The following is a 17,558-nucleotide window of genomic DNA, read 5'->3' on the forward strand; positions in this document are numbered from 1 at the left end:
TTATTGGACTACTGCCGGGAGGGGTGAAAGTGAAGTCTGAACATCGGAACCATACCCTCCCCCACATGGCTAGTCCCATATCCTTCCCCACATGGCTAGTCCCCCACATGGCTAGTCCTTCCCCCGAAAAAAAAATACTCCAGACAAACCCTCCTGAAAAGGAATTGGGCTAAGTGTATTTCTGGTCACAAAAACTGGCAATTCAGTTACGGAGGATGAAGAGCTAAAGGAGCAGACGTGTTCAGTCGCACACAGAGGAAGACGGGCTTTCCTCACACAAGGCGCATCCGAAACCGTGCTGCTGGTGGCTTCACTTGTGGTAGAAACGCTGGCCTTGGGGGTGCTGGATGAAGGGGTGGCGGGGCGCTGGCTGGGGAGAGGCCTGGAACCCAGACTGCAAGGCAAAAGAGACGGGAAGGACTTCAGCCAGATAACCAGTTTCAGTCCTCTGAGGGGCTGTGCTGGGAGCCCTGAAGGGCAAGGCGAAGTCGGTGGGATGGAGACGTTAGAGCAACACGTCGTCTACAGGCAGGGAGAGGCCAGGCATTGAGCTTGTTGGGATCAAATGAAGAGAACCCTGTTAACACCCCAACACCCCTCCCAGAAGGAGGACAGGATAAATACAGGGTGGGAAGTAGTACAGAGAGGATCCTGAGCAGGTTAGCATTGGTGTGTGCTAAACACAGCCAGCAATGGTCCACGGAGAATCCTAGAGTGGGAAGGGGCCCTAGAGGCCATCTAGCTCAACCCCCTGCCCAGTGCAGGACCAGCCTAAAGCATCCCTGGCAAATATTCCTCCAGCCTCTTCTTGAAAGCTGCCAGCAAAGGGGAGCTCACCACCTCCCTCGGCAGCTGATTCCACCTCTGGACCACTCTGACCGTGAAAAGGTGTTTCCTAATATCCCACCCGATACCTTCCTGCATGGAATTGAAACCCGTTGCTTCGGGTCCTCTCCTCTGCTGCCAACCGGAACGGCTCCTTGCCCTCCTCCCAATGACAGCCTTTCAGATATTTACAGAGAGCAATCGTGTCCCCCCTCAGTCTCCTCTCCTTCAAACTGAACATTCCCAGGGCCCCCAGCCTTTCCTCGTAGGGCTCAGTCTCCAGGGAATTCTTGGCCTTGACACCTTGGTCGCTCCCTGGGATTCTGTTCGAGTGGTGGGAGCCCTTCCCTTCCACGCAGGGTCTGAGGGACACTGAGTTATGCGGGGCTCAAATGCTACTTTGCTTCTGCTCCAAAGACTGACTTTGCCTTTTTGAAATGGGGAAGCTCTCCGGGCCTCCTGCGGGTGCCAACATGCAAATGGGCAAAATCAACACCTGCCCATGCAAGAGCCTTCTCTTGCATGCACGGCCCCTGCATCATGGCATGGACTGCCCGAGGGGCACATCCTTCATCTTGCCTTTCCTCCATTTGGGACAAAGCACATTTCTAAAAAATCAGTTTATTCACTTCAGTCTCACAGCCGTCCTGTGAAGTAGGTTGAGGCTGTGTGTGTGTGTGAGAGAGAGACCGGCCGAGTGGGGATCTGAACCTGGGTCTCAGGATCCAGTGCGAACCAATGGCTCAGGTCCCCATATAGCCTGGAGTGGAGAAAGTGATTCTGCCTTCTCCCAGGCACCGTCATATGGGCCAGGCTTGACCCCCCCTGCGTGGGAGCCACTGGCTCAGGTCCCCATATAGCCTGGAGCGCAGAGAGTGATGCTGCCTTCTCCCAGGCACCGTCCTATGGGCCAGGCTTGACCCCCCACCCCCACCCCGCTAAGACAAAGCACTGCTCCCCTCATCCCCAGGGGTGCTTACCGAGTGTGGCTGTTGGGGGGCCGTCCCATGGGAGAAGCTGCCGGGGGAAGCTGGGCGGGCAGGGTGGGTGTAGGCCAGAGTGGGCTGGAGTGGAGACGCAAAGGGAAACTCGTTAGTCAACCAAGAAAGGGAAGAAGAAGAGATTGGATTGATACCCCGCCCTTCACTACCCAAGGGAGTCTCAGAGCGGCTTACAAACGCCTTTCCCTTCCCCTCCCCACAACAGACACCCTGTGAGGTCGATGGGGCTGAGAGAGCTCTAACTGAGAACTGCTCTTTTCAAGAACAGCTCTTATCAGAACTACGGCTTGCCCAAGGTCATCCAGCAGCTGCAAGTGGAGGAGTGGGGAATCAAACCCGGTTCTCCCAGATTAGAGTCCACGCACTTACCCACCATGCCAAACTGGACAGAAACATCTAGGCCAAGGGACCCCCCCGCACTATCCCTGGTGCCTACCAAGTCTTTCCAGGAAGTGGGTGGAGCCGGGTGGGGCTCTTGGAGATCTGACTGGCTGCGCTCCTCTTTCCTCTTCCTTCTCCCCTGCACACTTGGACTTCCTCTGGGTGTAAATACGGCTCCACGCCCTGTGGCAGCCACTGTGTGATTACACCCGCTGCCTGTAAGGGTGCCCACAAGCTCAAAGAGGCATGGGGGTGGGGGGCGCACTGATTTAGGCTAAAGCAACAGGTGCTTCAACAACTGTTTGGGAGGCTTCCTTCTTGCAGTGAGATTGCAAAATCCAGGCTGCTTCTCACTAAACTCAGCACCGGTGAGCCAGAGAGCTCGGAAAGCAGTGGGCCCACATTTCGGCCAGAGGAGAGGAAACCAGAGTGGTGAGGCAGCGGCGGGAAGCTTACCTTTGCGGCTGTCTGCATCTGGACCGGGATCTGTGAGGCTTGCAGAAGCCCCTGATTGGGGTGGAGGGCCTGTGTGTGCATCGGGCGGAGGGTCGACTGCGGAGGCAAACACAGCAGAGAGATTGACGCCCCACCTTCCTACCGTTAAGACGGTGGCAAAGGGAGCTTCTCAAAGGAAAGAACCCTGAGATAAACATACAAGCGGGCCTCAGGAAGAAAGAGGAGCAGGAAACACCAAAACACACTCCAGAATGAGATCGTTTCAGCAAGCCTCTAGGCAGTCGGGAGCAAGGGGGCTGGACGGCACTCCAGGGGCAAGGAGTTCCAGTCTGGGGCCAGGCCACGAAAGCCCCCCTCCCATGAATGCTGCTGACCCACGCAGCAAAGCAGGCCTCACAGGCAGAGGTGGCCCCTCGGGCGTCTAGGTCCTCCTGAGCTCCTTAGGGCTTTAATGACTGGCTCCAGCCCGGGCACAAAACTGACCACCAAGAGGGACAGCTTCCAGGGCAAATTCCAGCTAGGAGTCTGGCAGCCGCGTCTGGGACCTTTGGCCTGAGGCTGCTGGCGCATATGGACAGCACAGACATCGCCAAAGCAGGCCTGACGGTGGACCGACCGGCCCTTGCTGGGAAGGGGCTGCAGCCGCGAGGCCTCCGGCACCTGCTCCTCCAGTGCCAGGACGATGCCCAGACCCCACGGGCTGGATCCTTCCACCCTGCTCAGCTCACAACAGCACCTCCCTCCAGAGCAAGAGGAGTCTCTCATTCCAGGCCAAGGGGCTGTGGTTACCTGAGCAAAGAGGGAGGGAGAATCCAGTGCTGCCAACAGCGAGGAGCTGTGGCTCAGCAGCAGAGCCTCTGCTTGGCATGCAAAAGGTCCCAGGTTCAGTCCCCGGCATCTCCCGTTAAGGATCAGGTTGTACGTGATGGGAAAGCCGCTGCCAGTTTGGGTAGACAATACAAACTCTGATGGACCATCTATATGGGGAGGGGCTGTGGCTCAGCAGTCAAGTAGTTGCTTGGCATGCAAGATGTCCCAAGTTCAACCCCCGGCACCTCCCGTTAAAAAGACCAGGCAGCAGGGGATGGGAACAACCTCCTCCACCTGAGACCCTGGAGATCCGCTGCCAGGTGGAGTAGACAATACTGACCATGAGAGGGTCTGACTCACGGCTTCCTTTAGGGAGGGGCTGTGGTTCAGTGGCAGAGCCTCTGCTTGGCAGGCAGAAGGTCCCAGGTTCAATCCCCAGCATCTCCAGTCTAAAGGACCAGGCAGCAGGTGATGGGAAAGACCTCTGCCTGAGACCCTGGAGAGCTGTAAAGTGGGGCTGTGGCTCAGCAGTAGAGCATCTGCCTGGCATGCGGAAGGTCCCAGGTTCAATCCTTGGCATCTCCAGTTAAAAAGGACCAGGCAGGAGGTGATGTGTAAGACCTCCACCTGAGACCCTGGGGAGCTGTAAAGAGGGGCTGTGGTTCAGTGGCAGAGCCTTTGCTTGGCATGCAGAAGGTCCCAGGTTCAATCCCCGGCATCTCCAGTTAAAAAGGACCAGGCAGGAGGTGATGGGAAAGACCTCTGTGCCTGAGACCCTGGAGAGCTGTAAAGAGGGGCCGTGGTTCAGTGGAAGAGCCTCTGCTTGGCCTGCAGGAGAAGGTCCCAGGTTCAATCCCTGGCATCTCCAGTTAAAAAGGACCAGGCAGGAGGTGATGGGAAAGACCTCTGTGCCTGAGACCCTGGAGAGCTGTAAAGAGGGGCCGTGGTTCAGTGGAAGAGCCTCTGCTTGGCCTGCAGGAGAAGGTCCCAGGTTCAATCCCTGGCATCTCCAGTTAAAAGGACCAGGTGGTAGACCCTGGACAATCGCTCTGAGTAGACAAGACTGACCTTGATGATCCAAAGGTCAGGATTCAGTATAAGGCAGCTTCATGTGCTCAGTCTGGCCCTTTGGGGAAGCAGAACCCCACCTGGAAGGCTGGAAACCCAACCCTGGATCACCTTGACCTCCAGCCCAGCTGCGCTCCCCTCTCCTGTCTGCACCGAGGCTCAGTAGGTTTAGCCTTTCTGATGGGAAGGAGAGACGAGCACCACTGACGTGCTGGCAACAAGCAGGCTGCTGGGTCCCCCTAGAGCAGGGGTGTCGAACTCATTTGCTACGAGGGCCGGATCTGACACAAATGAGACCTTGTCGGGCGGGGCCACGCGTGTCATAAAATGTAATCCCAGGCAGTGGAGATATAAACTTTATGGAGGACACAAACACAAGGGGGTTGTTGTTTTCTTTACTTAAAACGAAAACATGCTTAAAACATTAGCGGTCTTGCAACATAACACAACTGGCACCTCTTGCTCTGAATTGCTGCATCAAAATGTCTGTGCTGTTGCAATCCTGAGCATGCTGCTCAGGTGTGTGTCTGTAAGCTGCAAACCTGCTTTTGATTGATCGACATTCCCCACAGACATCTCCTGCTCAGAGTTCTGAGTCTAGGACCCAGGTTAAAACATGAAATGGCTGAGTGACTGAGAGAGTCTGGTGAAGCAAGCGATGATGCAGCAGCAGCAGCAGCCCCCGGGCCACGTGTTTGACACCCCTGCCCTAGAGTCTCCGGAGGGCCTCTCCCTGCAGGTTAGTTTGCTCAGCTGTTCAGCAGCAGGGAAGGTGGTGGAACGCTGAAGCCCCCCACCCCCCCACATACAGCAAAGCGGCTGAACAGCGGTTCCCTGAAACCGGAGATGCCCAGAGTGGCCCATTCTGGAGCGAGAGTCCGGCAGAACTGACGGGAACACACTCCCTGTCGGTCATCCAGCGGGAGGGCCGCCATGATTCCTGTCAGACGAGACCCCACATCTGGAAATCCCTGGAGGCTCTGAAAGGGCCCCTCCCCCGGCTGCATTCCCTCCCCCAGTCTTCAAACACTCTTCCTGGCTCAACGCCCAATCCCCAAGGAACCCCCGCGTCACTCCCCGGACACGGTCTGCCCCCTCCCCTTCCTGTCCGGGCACCCGACAGACACTCACCGAATCCGTGAACCCGGACTGCTGGTTGGCGTGTTCCAGCTGCTTCTGGAGAGGGATGGTGGTGCTCGGCGGGATGAAACCTACACGGGGGCAAGAAAGAACCCAGTCCGGAAAGAGGCACCAACACTGGGGCGGAGGTCTGGCTTGCTCTTCAGCCACCGGCTGCTCCCGCCCCCCCCCGCCTCCTCCCCGGCTTGTTGGAGGTCTCGCTCGCTCTCCCCTCTGGCTTCCTGTTATCTGCTGAGGCCCATGCAAAGGGTTTCGTGCTGAAATCCTACTGAATGCAAACGGCATTTCGTTGCATCTTATTCTAGACACAGAACCATTCGACTGGACACATGGGTTAAAAGGGAAAGTCAAACACTTTCAGGAGGCCGGGAGGTTATTTAGAGTCACTAAAATAAAAACGTAGGAGAAAGACTCGATTCGAGTCCAGGAGCGCTTCAGGGCGAGAGCTTTCAAGAGTCAAAGCTCCCTTCATCAGACAAAGACAGCCTTGACCCTCATGCCCTGAAAACTTCGGTGCTGCCGGACTCGAATCCGGCTCTTCCACTGCAGACCAACACCACTACCCTCTGCGCTGCTTGGTATCCTGTAACCCGCCTTGAGTCTCGGCAAAAAGGGCGGACTGTAAATCCTGTGAATGAACCAACTGGGCTATGCTTTGCAGGCTGCCTGGGAAGTATCTGGCTGGCTCCTGGGTGCTGGAATGACGTCCCCTCTGAGCACAGATCTTCTCACGTTCCGGGCAAGGAGCGTGGAGCGCCCTCAGGTCCTGAGCAGTAGCCATAAGGACAGGGAACTCGCATCGTGTAACGAAAACCCAGGATGTGGAAGTGCACAGCACACATCGTACTGGGGGGCCCAACCGCAGACTTGGCCTTGTTTGTGCCAAGGTTCCCCCGGAGCCCGAAGTCAGTCAGAAGTTATTCAGTCAGGCCAACAAAACCTGCTCCCTGCTGAGTTTTGAGATTCCCCTCATTACTGGGAATATGGCCCCATATCTATCTTCTTTGCAGGTGCCACAGCAGCACAGAGCATTTTCCCTTGCCAGATGTAATGGAGGAGGAGATTGGATTTATACCCCGCCCTTCACTACCCGAAGGAATCTCAGAGCGGCTTACAACCTCCTTTCCCTTCCCCTCCCCTCACAGGCACCCTGTGAGGCAGGCGGGGCTCAGAGAGCTCTGACAGAACCTGCTCTTTTTCAAGAACAGCTCTTATCAGAACTATGGCTTGCCCATGGTCATCCAGCAGGTGCAAGTGGAGGGGTGGGGAATCAAACCCAGTTCTCCCAGATTAGAGTCCGCACACTTAAGCACTACACCAAACTGGCCATGCCTTCTGCTATTTTTAATGGCAGATTCAATAAGATAGCCTACTCAGCCAGTTACTGCCCTTGTAGTCAAAAATGTGTTCAGTCACTCACTCATGCTTTTCTCTCTTGTCCCCTGTATACAGATCTATGTTACGTGCATTTATATTTGGTTCTAGTTAGGATGAGGGACTGGTCTGATGCATTTAAGGTTTATAGACTTTTGAATGATCTCTAATGTCACCGAGAAGGTGGCTAAGCTTCTTTACTCTGCTATGAACAGGGGTAATTTCCTGCGGAAGCGCACAGGAGTGGAGCTCCGGCAGTAAGGAACCCAGGGGGTGGGCACATGCAACAAGCCCCGCCCCTGGATCCCAGTCGCCCTCAGTTGGGCCATGAGGAGCAAGAAGCAGCCAGGTAAGTTGCAGAGCCCGCCCTGGCCCGCCTTTAGGTACAAGCTCTCCCTCCTCTGTGAGGGCAGATCTGCGTGTGTCCCCCCCCCCTAAATAGCTAGCAATCCAAAACAGTTCAGTGGAGCCTGAGTGGTGGGTGTTGCCTTCTGACACACGTCCGGTGATGTCAGGGGGTGTGGCATATGCAAATAAGTTATGCTAATGTCATGCTAATGAGCTCCTGCACCTCTTTTTCTACGAAATGACACCTGGCTATAAAGGTCCCACAGAAATCGTCTTATATTCACACTGATGTATGTGTACGTCGTGGTTTTAACTTACCCTTTTAAACTGTATTGGTTTTTTCCTATGCCAAGAAAGGCAGACTGACTTGCTTACGTATTCCCAGGAGCCCGAGTGCCTCGGGAGGTCGATTTTTCTGCAAAATGACCCCTGGCTATAAAGGTACGCCAAGGAATCCCACAGAAATCACCTTATATTCACACTGATGTATGTGTACGTTGTGGTTTTAACTTACCCTTTTAAACTGCATTAACTTGTATCGGGTTTTTCCTATGCCAAGAAAGGCAGGCTTGCTTACTTACTTATTCCCAGGAGCTCGAGTGCGGGAGGTCAACCCCAGCGGGACTTACCTGGCTGGGCCGTGGAGAAGTGGCTGTGGATGGCGTAGCTGGGCTGCTGCTGGGACAAGTACTGCATGGTCGGGAAAGCCGGGCCTGGGAGGAGGAGAGGAGACCAAGGGGAGACTGAGGCTGGAGGCATGTCCTGCTACAAAAAGAGCCCTGGACCGTACCTGCTGTATACCTGCCCAGTGTATTTGGGCCTACTGTGTATTCCCACTTGCTATTTGCACCCTGCTCATTGGTTGGCTTGTTGCTCCCTGCATCCTTATCGCGTGCCCCTCGCCTGCTATTGCATTCCTGGTGGGGCGGGGAGTGAGTGCCTGTAGAAATTAGGGAGGCTAGCTGCGGTCATTCTTCCATGAGGCCTCGAAGACAGCTTTCACACGGGAAGTGTACTTGAAGCAGAGTCTGTGCACGGCTAGTTGTCGGCAGTATATAAGAACATAAGAGAAGCCCATGTTGGATCAGGCCAAAGGCCCATCCAGTCCAACACTCTGTGTCACACACTGGCCAAAAATACCAGTGCCATCAGGAGGTCCACCAGTGGGGCCAGGTCCACCAGTGGGGCCAGGACACCTCCCACTCTTCCCCCCACCCCCAGCACCAAGAAGACAGAGCATCCCTTGCCCCAGAGTCCCTATCTATACCTTGTGGCTAATAGTCACTGATGGACCTCTGCTCCATATTCCTATCTAATTCCCTTTTGAAGCTGTCCGTGCTTTTAGCCGCCACCACTTCCTGTGGCAGTGAATTCCATGTGTTAATCACTCTTTGGGTGAAGAAGGACTTCCTTTTATCCGTTCTAACTCGACTGCTCAGCCATTTCATTGACTGCCCACGCGTCCTTGTCTTGTGAGAAAGGGAGAAAAGTACTTCTTTCTCTACCTGCTCTGTCCCATGCACAATCTTATAAACCTCAATCATGTCACCCCTCAGTCGTCGTTTCTCCAAGCTATCCCTCATGGTCTTTGTAGCAATGCTGAGGTGTGTGATTGGAAAGTTAGGGCTGTGCCTACATGTGGCTTTCACGCCTTTGCACCCCAGTCCTGACAAGAGCGCTTGAACCCACAGCATCTCATCTCTCTTAATAAAACGTTCACTGAAGAAAGTGCCTGTGAAGAGAGTGATCTGACTGGGAACCTGACACATGTGGGGCACTGGCCAAGCAGGGCTCTGCCCAATCCCAAAGCTGACACGCATGTCCGCCCGACCCTGCCGGAAAGGGCCCTTTTCGCCTTTCAGGTGTTGCGGGCAAAAGCCCAACCAAATTCTCTCTCCAGAGACCAGGAAGTCTGCTCTCACCTCTGATCGACTGGCTGCTGGCGTAGCTGACTGGCACGGTGTGCTGGCTCTGACCCACGGCATAGGGGCTGTGGCCAGACTGGCTGCCCTGGTACTGCCCGTGCTCGGGGGTGCCGGTAGGGAACGCCGTCTGGGGGGCATAGTGCCGCGTCTGACGGAGAGAAAAAGGGGGGCCATTGCAACAGCGAGCCACTGTTGGGGGCGGGCAGGAGGGGGCCCCCTTGCCTCCGTTTCTCTCTGCCATTTCACTCCCCAACATGAAGTCCCCCTTCATGAAGGACAGAACAGCGTCTTGCTCTTACTTTTGAGTGTCCCGGGCTGTTCACGTACATGCTCTCCTTGCAAAATCTGCCTCCCTGGTGTCCCGCTCAACTCAAAACCAACCACCAACCACCCCTGGGCAGGGCTCGCCATTTTGAAACAAGAGCCAAATTTTGAGAGAGAAGGAAGCCAACGGCTGCAAAGCGACGGCTCTGCCCCACGGGAATACTTGGCGCAGAAGACTGCAATGCCTTTGCCACGAAAAAAGCACCGAACAGAATTCCGGAACCACCACCCCTTTTTTTGTCCCATGGCATAACGCCTCAAATCCTTTCCGGGTCATGGAAATGGTGTGTGTGTGTGGGGGGGGGGGGGGCAGAGCCACCGGCAATTTGCGGAACGCCGTCTGGGGGGCATAGTGCCGCGTCTGACGGAGAGAAAAAGGGGGGCCATTGCAACAGCAAGCCACTGTTGGGGGCGGGCAGGAGGGGCCCCTTGCCTCCGTTTCTCTCTGCCGTTTCACTCCCCAACATGAGGTCCCCCTTCATGAAGGACAGAACAGCATCTTGCTCTTACTTTTGAGTGTCCCGGGCTGTTCACGTACATGCTCTCCTTGCAAAATCTGCCTCCCTGGTGTCCCGCTCAACTCAAAACCAACCACCAACCACCCCTGGGCAGGGCTCGCCATTTTGAAGCAAGGGCCAAATTTTGAGAGAGCGACGGATCTGCCCCACGGAAATACTTGCCGCAGAAGACTGCAATGCCTGTCATGGAAAAAGCACCGAACAGAATTCCTGAACCACCACCCCTTTTTTTGTCCCATGGCATAACGCCTAAAATCCTTTCCGGGTCATGGAAATGGTGTGTGTGTGTGTGTGGGGGGGGAGCAGAGCCACCGGCAATTTGATTTGCACCTGCGGCAATGGATCAGGAGACAGAGAAGAACTGTCAGTTGCCTCCCTGGACCAGACTCAGCATCCGTCACTGGTCACCTCCTCTCCTGCATTCTCACACCACTACCCCCAGAAGTCGAGGAGAGCAGAGGTGGGTGCCTCCCGCAAAGTCAAGTGAACAGCCCCGAGTCCCCTGCGGGGCCGATTACGCCAAGAAGCTTGTTTCTGTCTTGTGAGCTTCGAGGGATCTGAACCCCTGCCTCGACTGACAGACCCAATATGCTCAGCAACTCTTTCTGCATTTGACCGCTCAGTGGCCATCCCGCACGTATCCTCTTGGGAGAAAGTTATGGTGCACGCTTGTTTTTCAAAAAGGATTTCACACCGGAGGATTCATAGGCTCTGCAGAGACTTGCCAGTAAGACACAGGGAGGGGAAAGCAGACTTGACCCAAAAACTGGAATCAAGAACCACGGGGGTAAGAAAGAAGTCTGATAAAGGGGCCGATATTAAAAACCTAGTTGAAACTCATAGTATACAAAGATGCTTGTGAGGCCTCTGCTATTTGTTTGAGGACACTCAAGCTCTGACTTAGATAGCCACACAGGTGATTTTTGGACCTAAATTGGAAGACGTTCTAATTCAGCAATTGTGTATTTGGCACCAGGAACATGACTCTCATCTTTAGAGGCCTCACAAACGTCTTGTGTCTATTGATCTTGCTGCTTAACCTTCCTTTTCTTGGTCCAGTATTCACTTATTGGTTATCTTATTGTAATGTGTATTATTTTTACGTGTACCTCAATACTGCTTGACCTCTGAAGAAGGCCCCAATAGGGTGGCTAGGCGGGATACAAATCGAAATTATAATAAATAGGGTGGAACCGCATCAGGTAATGTGAACTGGCCCTTTTATTCAGGCCACTTGAACTTTTTAACGAGGCTCTCGTTGGGCCCTTATATGTTTTTAATTGCCTTTCTAAAATAAATACATGTATTTTTGTATATTATAAGTTTCAACCAGGTTTTTCATATTGGCCCTTTAGAGACTTGCCAGTAGCCAGCATGCCCTTGGAGGTCAAAGCCGGCCTGAGCCCTCCTCAGCTGGACCGGAAGGAAAAATGAAACCAAACTGTCACGCGGGGACCCTTCGCCATCCTTTGCATCACGACCGGCAGACTTACCGTGATCACAGGGGGTCCGAACATCTGCTTGGCTCTGTCGGCTGATATCAGGGTCCCGGCTCGGTTATGTCCCCCCGGGCTCCCTACGGCGAAAGGGGAATTGCACGAGACAGTGAGAAGGGAAACACAGGGCGACACCAGATTTCTTCTTCTCCTCACCCCAGTCAGAGCACAGGGGCCATGGATTGCCAGGGGTCTCTCTGAGTGGACAGAGGCCTGGGATCCAGCCCCACAGTCCCAAGGCAGAGGACACGTCATGCATGCAGACAGGCCCGGGTACAATCCTTGGAAAGCGACCTCTCCGCCCGGGATCCCAAAGGACCATTCCCAGCATGCAAGACGGTCCAACTCAAATTACATGAGTCCAGGGGCCCCTTAAAGACTAACAAAATTTGTGGCAGGGGAGGAGCATTCGTGAGTCACTGCACACTTCTTCAGATACCTACCTCGCCACCAATTCTACTAGTCTTGAAGGAGCTCCTGGACTCTTGCTCTTTTCTACCGCAACACACAGACTAACGCGGCCACCCTGCTTGACACGACTCCTACGACAGTCCCCTTCGCCTCAGCTGCCTTCTTAAGGACAACGAGGCTTCTGCAGCAACCCCAAAAGATTCTGCAGACTTTTCCCCCAGCTGCAAGAATGGTGGCGCTTCCAACACATTGTGTAGCTAGGGCAGGGATCCAGGTGGCGTCATCGCCCCTGAAAGTCTGCAGGGATTGGCTGGTTGGATTCATGTGTGTTTGAGAGGGACGTTTGCTACAAGGGGCCACAACCTGGAAGGCCCGGGGTAACCCGGTCTCAGAAGCTCAGTGGGGTTGGCCGTGCTGACGGTTTGGACAGGAGACCACCGAGGAAGTCCAGGGCGCCTACGCAGAGGCGGGCAATGGCCAACCACCTCTGAGCATCTCTTGCCTTGAGAAGCCCATCTGGGTCTCCATAAGTCTGCTATGACTTGAGAGCACTCTCTACCATCGTTGATAGACGAGGAGGTGGTCCTCGGGGGGCTGAACAGGAAAGAACGAAACCTGAGACGCTGCCTGCCTTCTCTCTCACCTCCTCCCGCCCGCCGGCACCTTCCCTCTTGTTCATTGCGGAGGTGATTCTGTGGGTGCAGAGAGAGGGACTGGGAAGGGTTCTCTGTTCACCCTGAGCCTGGCACTGCCAACCACCGCCCGGGGACGTCTCCTCCACTGCCGCTTTGGCCCCCTTCCCCTTTCCCACGTCGGCCCCAGCCCAAGCAGACGCCTCCTCTCCCACGCACCTTGCATGTTGAGGATGTGGGTCCCCGCGTGGACAGCCATGCCCTGCTGGTAGGCTGCTGCAGTCAGGGTCGTCATGTCGCTGCGGCAAGAAGAAGAAGACGAGAAGATTGGATTTATACCCTACCCTTCACTGCCCAAAGGAGTCTCAGACTGGCTTACAAACCCCTTCCCCTTCCCACAACAGACACCCTGTGAGGTAGGCGGGGCTGAGAGAGCTCGGACAGAAACTGTTCTTTTTCAAGGACAGCTCTGAAAGAACTACGGCTTGCCCAAGGTCATCCAGCAGCTGCAAGTCAAGTGGAGGAGTGGGGAATCAAACTCGGTTCTCCCAGATTAGAGTCCGCACACTTAACCGCTACACCAAACTGGCTCTCTTGCAAGGAGCAAGAAAAGGAGATGAGGCACCGAGGAAGCCACCAACAGCTCCTGACAGCCAACCCAATGCCCCTCTGGCCTGGCAACACTGTTGCCCCCCCACCAGCACCAAGAATACAGAGCATCCCTTGCCCCAGCCTGATAGTTCCGATCTATACCTTGTGGCTCATAGCCACTGATGGACCTCTGCTCCATATGTTTATCCAATTCCCTCTTGTAAGGCAACAGTGGGAGGGAGTCTAGTGTCCTGGCCCCACTGCTGGACCTCCTGATGGCACCTGGGATTTTTGGATTGGATGGGCCAGTGGCCAGATCCAACATTGGCTTCTCTTATGTTCTTACAAGAGGGAATTGGATAAACATATGGAGCAGAGGTCCATCGGTGGCTATTAGCCACAAGGTATAGATCGAAACTCTCAGTCTGGGGCAAGTGATGCACTGTATTCCTGTTGCTTGGGGGGGGGGGCAACAGTGGGCGGGCTTCTAATGTCCTGGCCCCACTGCTGGATCTCCTGATGGCACCTGGTGTTTGTGGCCACGGTGTGACACAGAGTGTTGGACTAGATGGGCCGTTGGCCTGATCCAACATTGGCTTCTCATATGTTCTTACAAGAGGGAATTAGATAAGTATATGGAGCAGGGGTCCATCGGTGGCTATTAGCCACAAGGTATAGATAGGGGCTCCGGGGCAAGGGATGCTCTGTCTTCTTGGTGCTGGGGGGGGGCAGCAGTGGGAGGGCTTCTAGTGTCCTGGCCCCACTGCTGGACCCCCTGATGGCCCCTGGTATTTTTGGCCCCTGTGTGACACAGAGAGTTGGACTGGATCGGCCACTGGCCTGATCCAACACTGGCTCCTCTTATGCTCTTAACTCAGCATGCTTTCTGCTACGACCTCAAGATCTTGCGCTCCAGGGGCAGCAACACCCAGCCTGACCTCCTGCTGACTCCCCCTCCGATTGGGGGGGGGGGAGAGGAGCGCCACCCGGTCTCCCGAGCTGCCCTTCCTCAGCCTCACTCACCTCTGCTCTTTACGGCGGCGTTTCTCCTCCTCGTGGAGCACCTTCTTCAGCTGCAGGAAGAGCTGGTGTTTCTCCTCCTGCAGGGCCTGCAGCTTCTCCTGCAGTTTCATGATCTAGGGGGAGGAGGAGGCGGCAACGGGTGAGCCTCCAGAGGGGGGCCTCAGAGCAAGGAGGGGGGCTCTGTCCCAGACAACCCCCACACACACACCTGCTCTTTGGTCTCCTCCAGGGACATGCGCTCCTCCATCTCCTTCTTCCGCCGCCTCTCCTGCTCCTCCCTCATCTTCTGCTCCATCATTTTGTCCACCTCTTCTTCCTCTGCGGGACAGAAACAGGTGGATGGAAGGAGAGGCCTTCCAGAAAAGGGATGGGAAAGGCTGCGGCTCGGTGGCAGAGCGTTTGCTTGGCATGGAGAAGGTCCCCGGTTCAATCCCCGGCATCTCCCACCTGTGTAGAGGATACTGATTGTGATGGACCAAGGATCCGATGACACATGATGCAGATTCACGTGTGTTCGTGGGCGCGCGGTAGGCATAGGTTCCGGGGGCCTTTCCTGACTTCAGGTCAGACGAGACAAACTCCCCAGGTCCAGGCTAAGACAGATGAGCACAGAAGGCCCCAGATACAACCTCCAGCACTTCTGCTTAGAGGAAGCCTTGTGGAAAAGCTTCGTCTGGGCTGCCACCCGTGAGGGAACACAGCAGCAGCTCCGTGGCACAAGGGTCTGACTCGGGAGAAGGCCCGATGAGGTATGGACCTGGACGTCTTAATGCCCAAGGTAAAGGTTCCCTTGCTCGAAAGCCAGTCGAGTCCGAGTCTAGGGTTGCGGTGCTCATCTCCGTTTCAAAGCCGAAGAGCCAGCGCCGTCCAAAGACGTTTCCGTGGTCACGTGGCCGGCATGACTAAACACCAAGGCGCACGGAACGCTGTTCCCTTCCCACCAAAGTGGTACCTATTTATCTACTCGCAATTTCTTGCTTTTGAACTGCTAGGTTGGCAGGAACTGGAACTAGAGACGGGAGCTCACTCCGTCATGCGGCGCACTTGGGTCTCGAACTGCTGAACTACCGACCTCCCACAGCCTGCAGTTTAGCATCTTAACCACTTGATAATGCCCAAAAGGAGGGCTTATTAAGAGGGCCCAAGCCAATCCACAGAGAATGAGTCTGGAATGGCCGCTAGCTGTGACGCTTGCTCAGGAGCAGTCGACCTCTGAATTCCTGTTCTGAAGTATTATTTATTTATTTTTTGCATTCATATCCCGCCCATCCGGTATATGGGCTCAGGGCGGGTCACAACATTTTGATAAATACAATAACATTTAAAACACATTAAACCATTTAGAATCTATAGTCATGCTTGCCGTAGGGGGAATCTGGCCCATTGATGTAACTAGGTATGGCCGGTTATCAGTGGGTGGGAGACGGCAACCTCGGAGGGGCCATAGGTGGACACCCACTGCGTCAGCCAAAGGCCTGGCAGAACAGCTCCGTCTTGCAGGCCCTGCGGAATGGAGTAAGATCCCGCTGGGCCCTGATCTCCTCAGGGTTTGTGGGAAGGGGCTGTGTGCATTTATTTATTAAAACATTTATATCCCACCTTTCCTTGTCACTCAAGGCGGCTTACAATAACGATGACCATTTCCAGTTATAAACCAAACTAAAATAGCAAACCTCAAACCTCTCCCCCTCTGTTGCCCTTTCATGCCCTGCTTGGGAGTTTCCTCACGGGAAGGACTGAGGAGGCTCGCCTCGTCTCTGGCCTGACCCACAAAGTCCTTTCCGCACGGGTCTCCACGTGAGGAGAAGAATTCGCTCAATGGGATTTGTGCACATCTCCTTCATACTCCTGGGAAGAATCCACATTGAGGGGGAGACCGTGGTGGTGGTGGGATGTTTGTAATTTCCGTTCTCCTGCAAGCATAGTCGCCAACTCCAGGATGGGGGAATTCCTGGAGATTCGGGGGCGGAGCCTACAGAAGGTGGAGTTTGTTGCCAAGTGCCCCCTGGCCGTCATCAGGAGATGGGGGATAAGGTCGCCGGATCCAGGTTGGGGGAATTCCTGGAGATTTGGGGGCGGAGCCTACAGAAGGTGGGGTTTGTTGCCAGGTGCCCCCTGGCTATCAGTGGGCGATAGGGGGTTAGAGTCGCCAGCTCCAGGTTGGGGAAATTCCTGGAATTCGGGGGCGGAGCCTACAGAAGGTGGGGTTTGTTGCCAGGTGCCCCCGGCTATCAGTGGGCGATAGGGGGTTAGAGTCGCCAGCTCCAGGTTGGGGAAATTCCTGGAATTCGGGGGCGGAGCCTACAGAAGGTGGGGTTTGTTGCCAGGTGCCCCCGGCTATCAGTGGGCGATAGGGGGTTAGAGTCGCCAGCTCCAGGTTGGGGAAATTCCTGGAATTCGGGGGCGGAGCCTACAGAAGGTGGGGTTTGTTGCCAGGTGCCCCCGGCTATCAGTGGGCGATAGGGGGTTAGAGTCGCCAGCTCCAGGTTGGGGAAATTCCTGGAATTCGGGGGCGGAGCCTACAGAAGGTGGAGTTTGTTGCCAAGTGCCCCCTGGCCGTCATCAGGAGATGGGGGATAAGGTTGCCGGATCCAGGTTGGGGGAATTCCTGGAGATTTGGAGGCGGAGCCTACAGAAGGTGGGGTTTGTTGCCAGGTGCCCCCGGCTATCAGTGGGCGATAGGGGGTTAGAGTCGCCAGCTCCAGGTTGGGGAAATTCCTGGAATTCGGGGGCGGAGCCTACAGAAGGTGGAGTTTGTTGCCAAGTGCCCCCTGGCCGTCATCAGGAGATGGGGGATAAGGTTGCCGGATCCAGGTTGGGGGAATTCCTGGAGATTTGGAGGCGGAGCCTACAGAAGGTGGGGTTTGTTGCCAGGTGCCCCCTGGCTATCAGTGGGCGATAGGGGGTTAGAGTCGCCAGCTCCAGGTTGGGGAAATTCCTGGAATTCGGGGGCGGAGCCTACAGAAGGTGGGGTTTGTTGCCAGGTGCCCCCGGCTATCAGTGGGCGATAGGGGGTTAGAGTCGCCAGCTCCAGGTTGGGGAAATTCCTGGAATTCGGGGGCGGAGCCTACAGAAGGTGGAGTTTGTTGCCAAGTGCCCCCTGGCCGTCATCAGGAGATGGGGGATAAGGTTGCCGGATCCAGGTTGGGGGAATTCCTGGAGATTTGGAGGCGGAGCCTACAGAAGGTGGGGTTTGTTGCCAGGTGCCCCCTGGCTATCAGTGGGCGATAGGGGG

The 17,558-nt window shown here is 55.3% G+C and overlaps 1 protein-coding gene across 1 annotated transcript in view; it reads right to left on the reverse strand.

Moving 5' to 3' along the window:
• Positions 1-170: 170 nt before the first annotated feature.
• The window catches only part of GPS2 (G protein pathway suppressor 2), a 17,935-nt gene continuing 547 nt past the window's right edge, over positions 171-17,558 (reverse strand). Inside the window, exons 2-11 of the mRNA XM_015420333.1 lie at positions 14,532-14,641; positions 14,324-14,436; positions 12,929-13,008; positions 11,664-11,746; positions 9,326-9,476; positions 8,033-8,116; positions 5,673-5,752; positions 2,664-2,759; positions 1,806-1,889; positions 171-394 (exon numbers count right to left, since the gene is read on the reverse strand). Coding sequence (XP_015275819.1) covers positions 311-394; positions 1,806-1,889; positions 2,664-2,759; positions 5,673-5,752; positions 8,033-8,116; positions 9,326-9,476; positions 11,664-11,746; positions 12,929-13,008; positions 14,324-14,436; positions 14,532-14,641 — 965 coding nt within the window. The 3' untranslated portion in view covers positions 171-310. The remainder of the gene's footprint in view (positions 395-1,805; positions 1,890-2,663; positions 2,760-5,672; positions 5,753-8,032; positions 8,117-9,325; positions 9,477-11,663; positions 11,747-12,928; positions 13,009-14,323; positions 14,437-14,531; positions 14,642-17,558) is intronic.

This window comes from Gekko japonicus, unplaced genomic scaffold, assembly GCF_001447785.1.
Source record: "Gekko japonicus isolate JY-2015 unplaced genomic scaffold, Gekko_japonicus_V1.1 scaffold336, whole genome shotgun sequence".
Classification (NCBI taxonomy): domain Eukaryota; kingdom Metazoa; phylum Chordata; class Lepidosauria; order Squamata; family Gekkonidae; genus Gekko; species Gekko japonicus.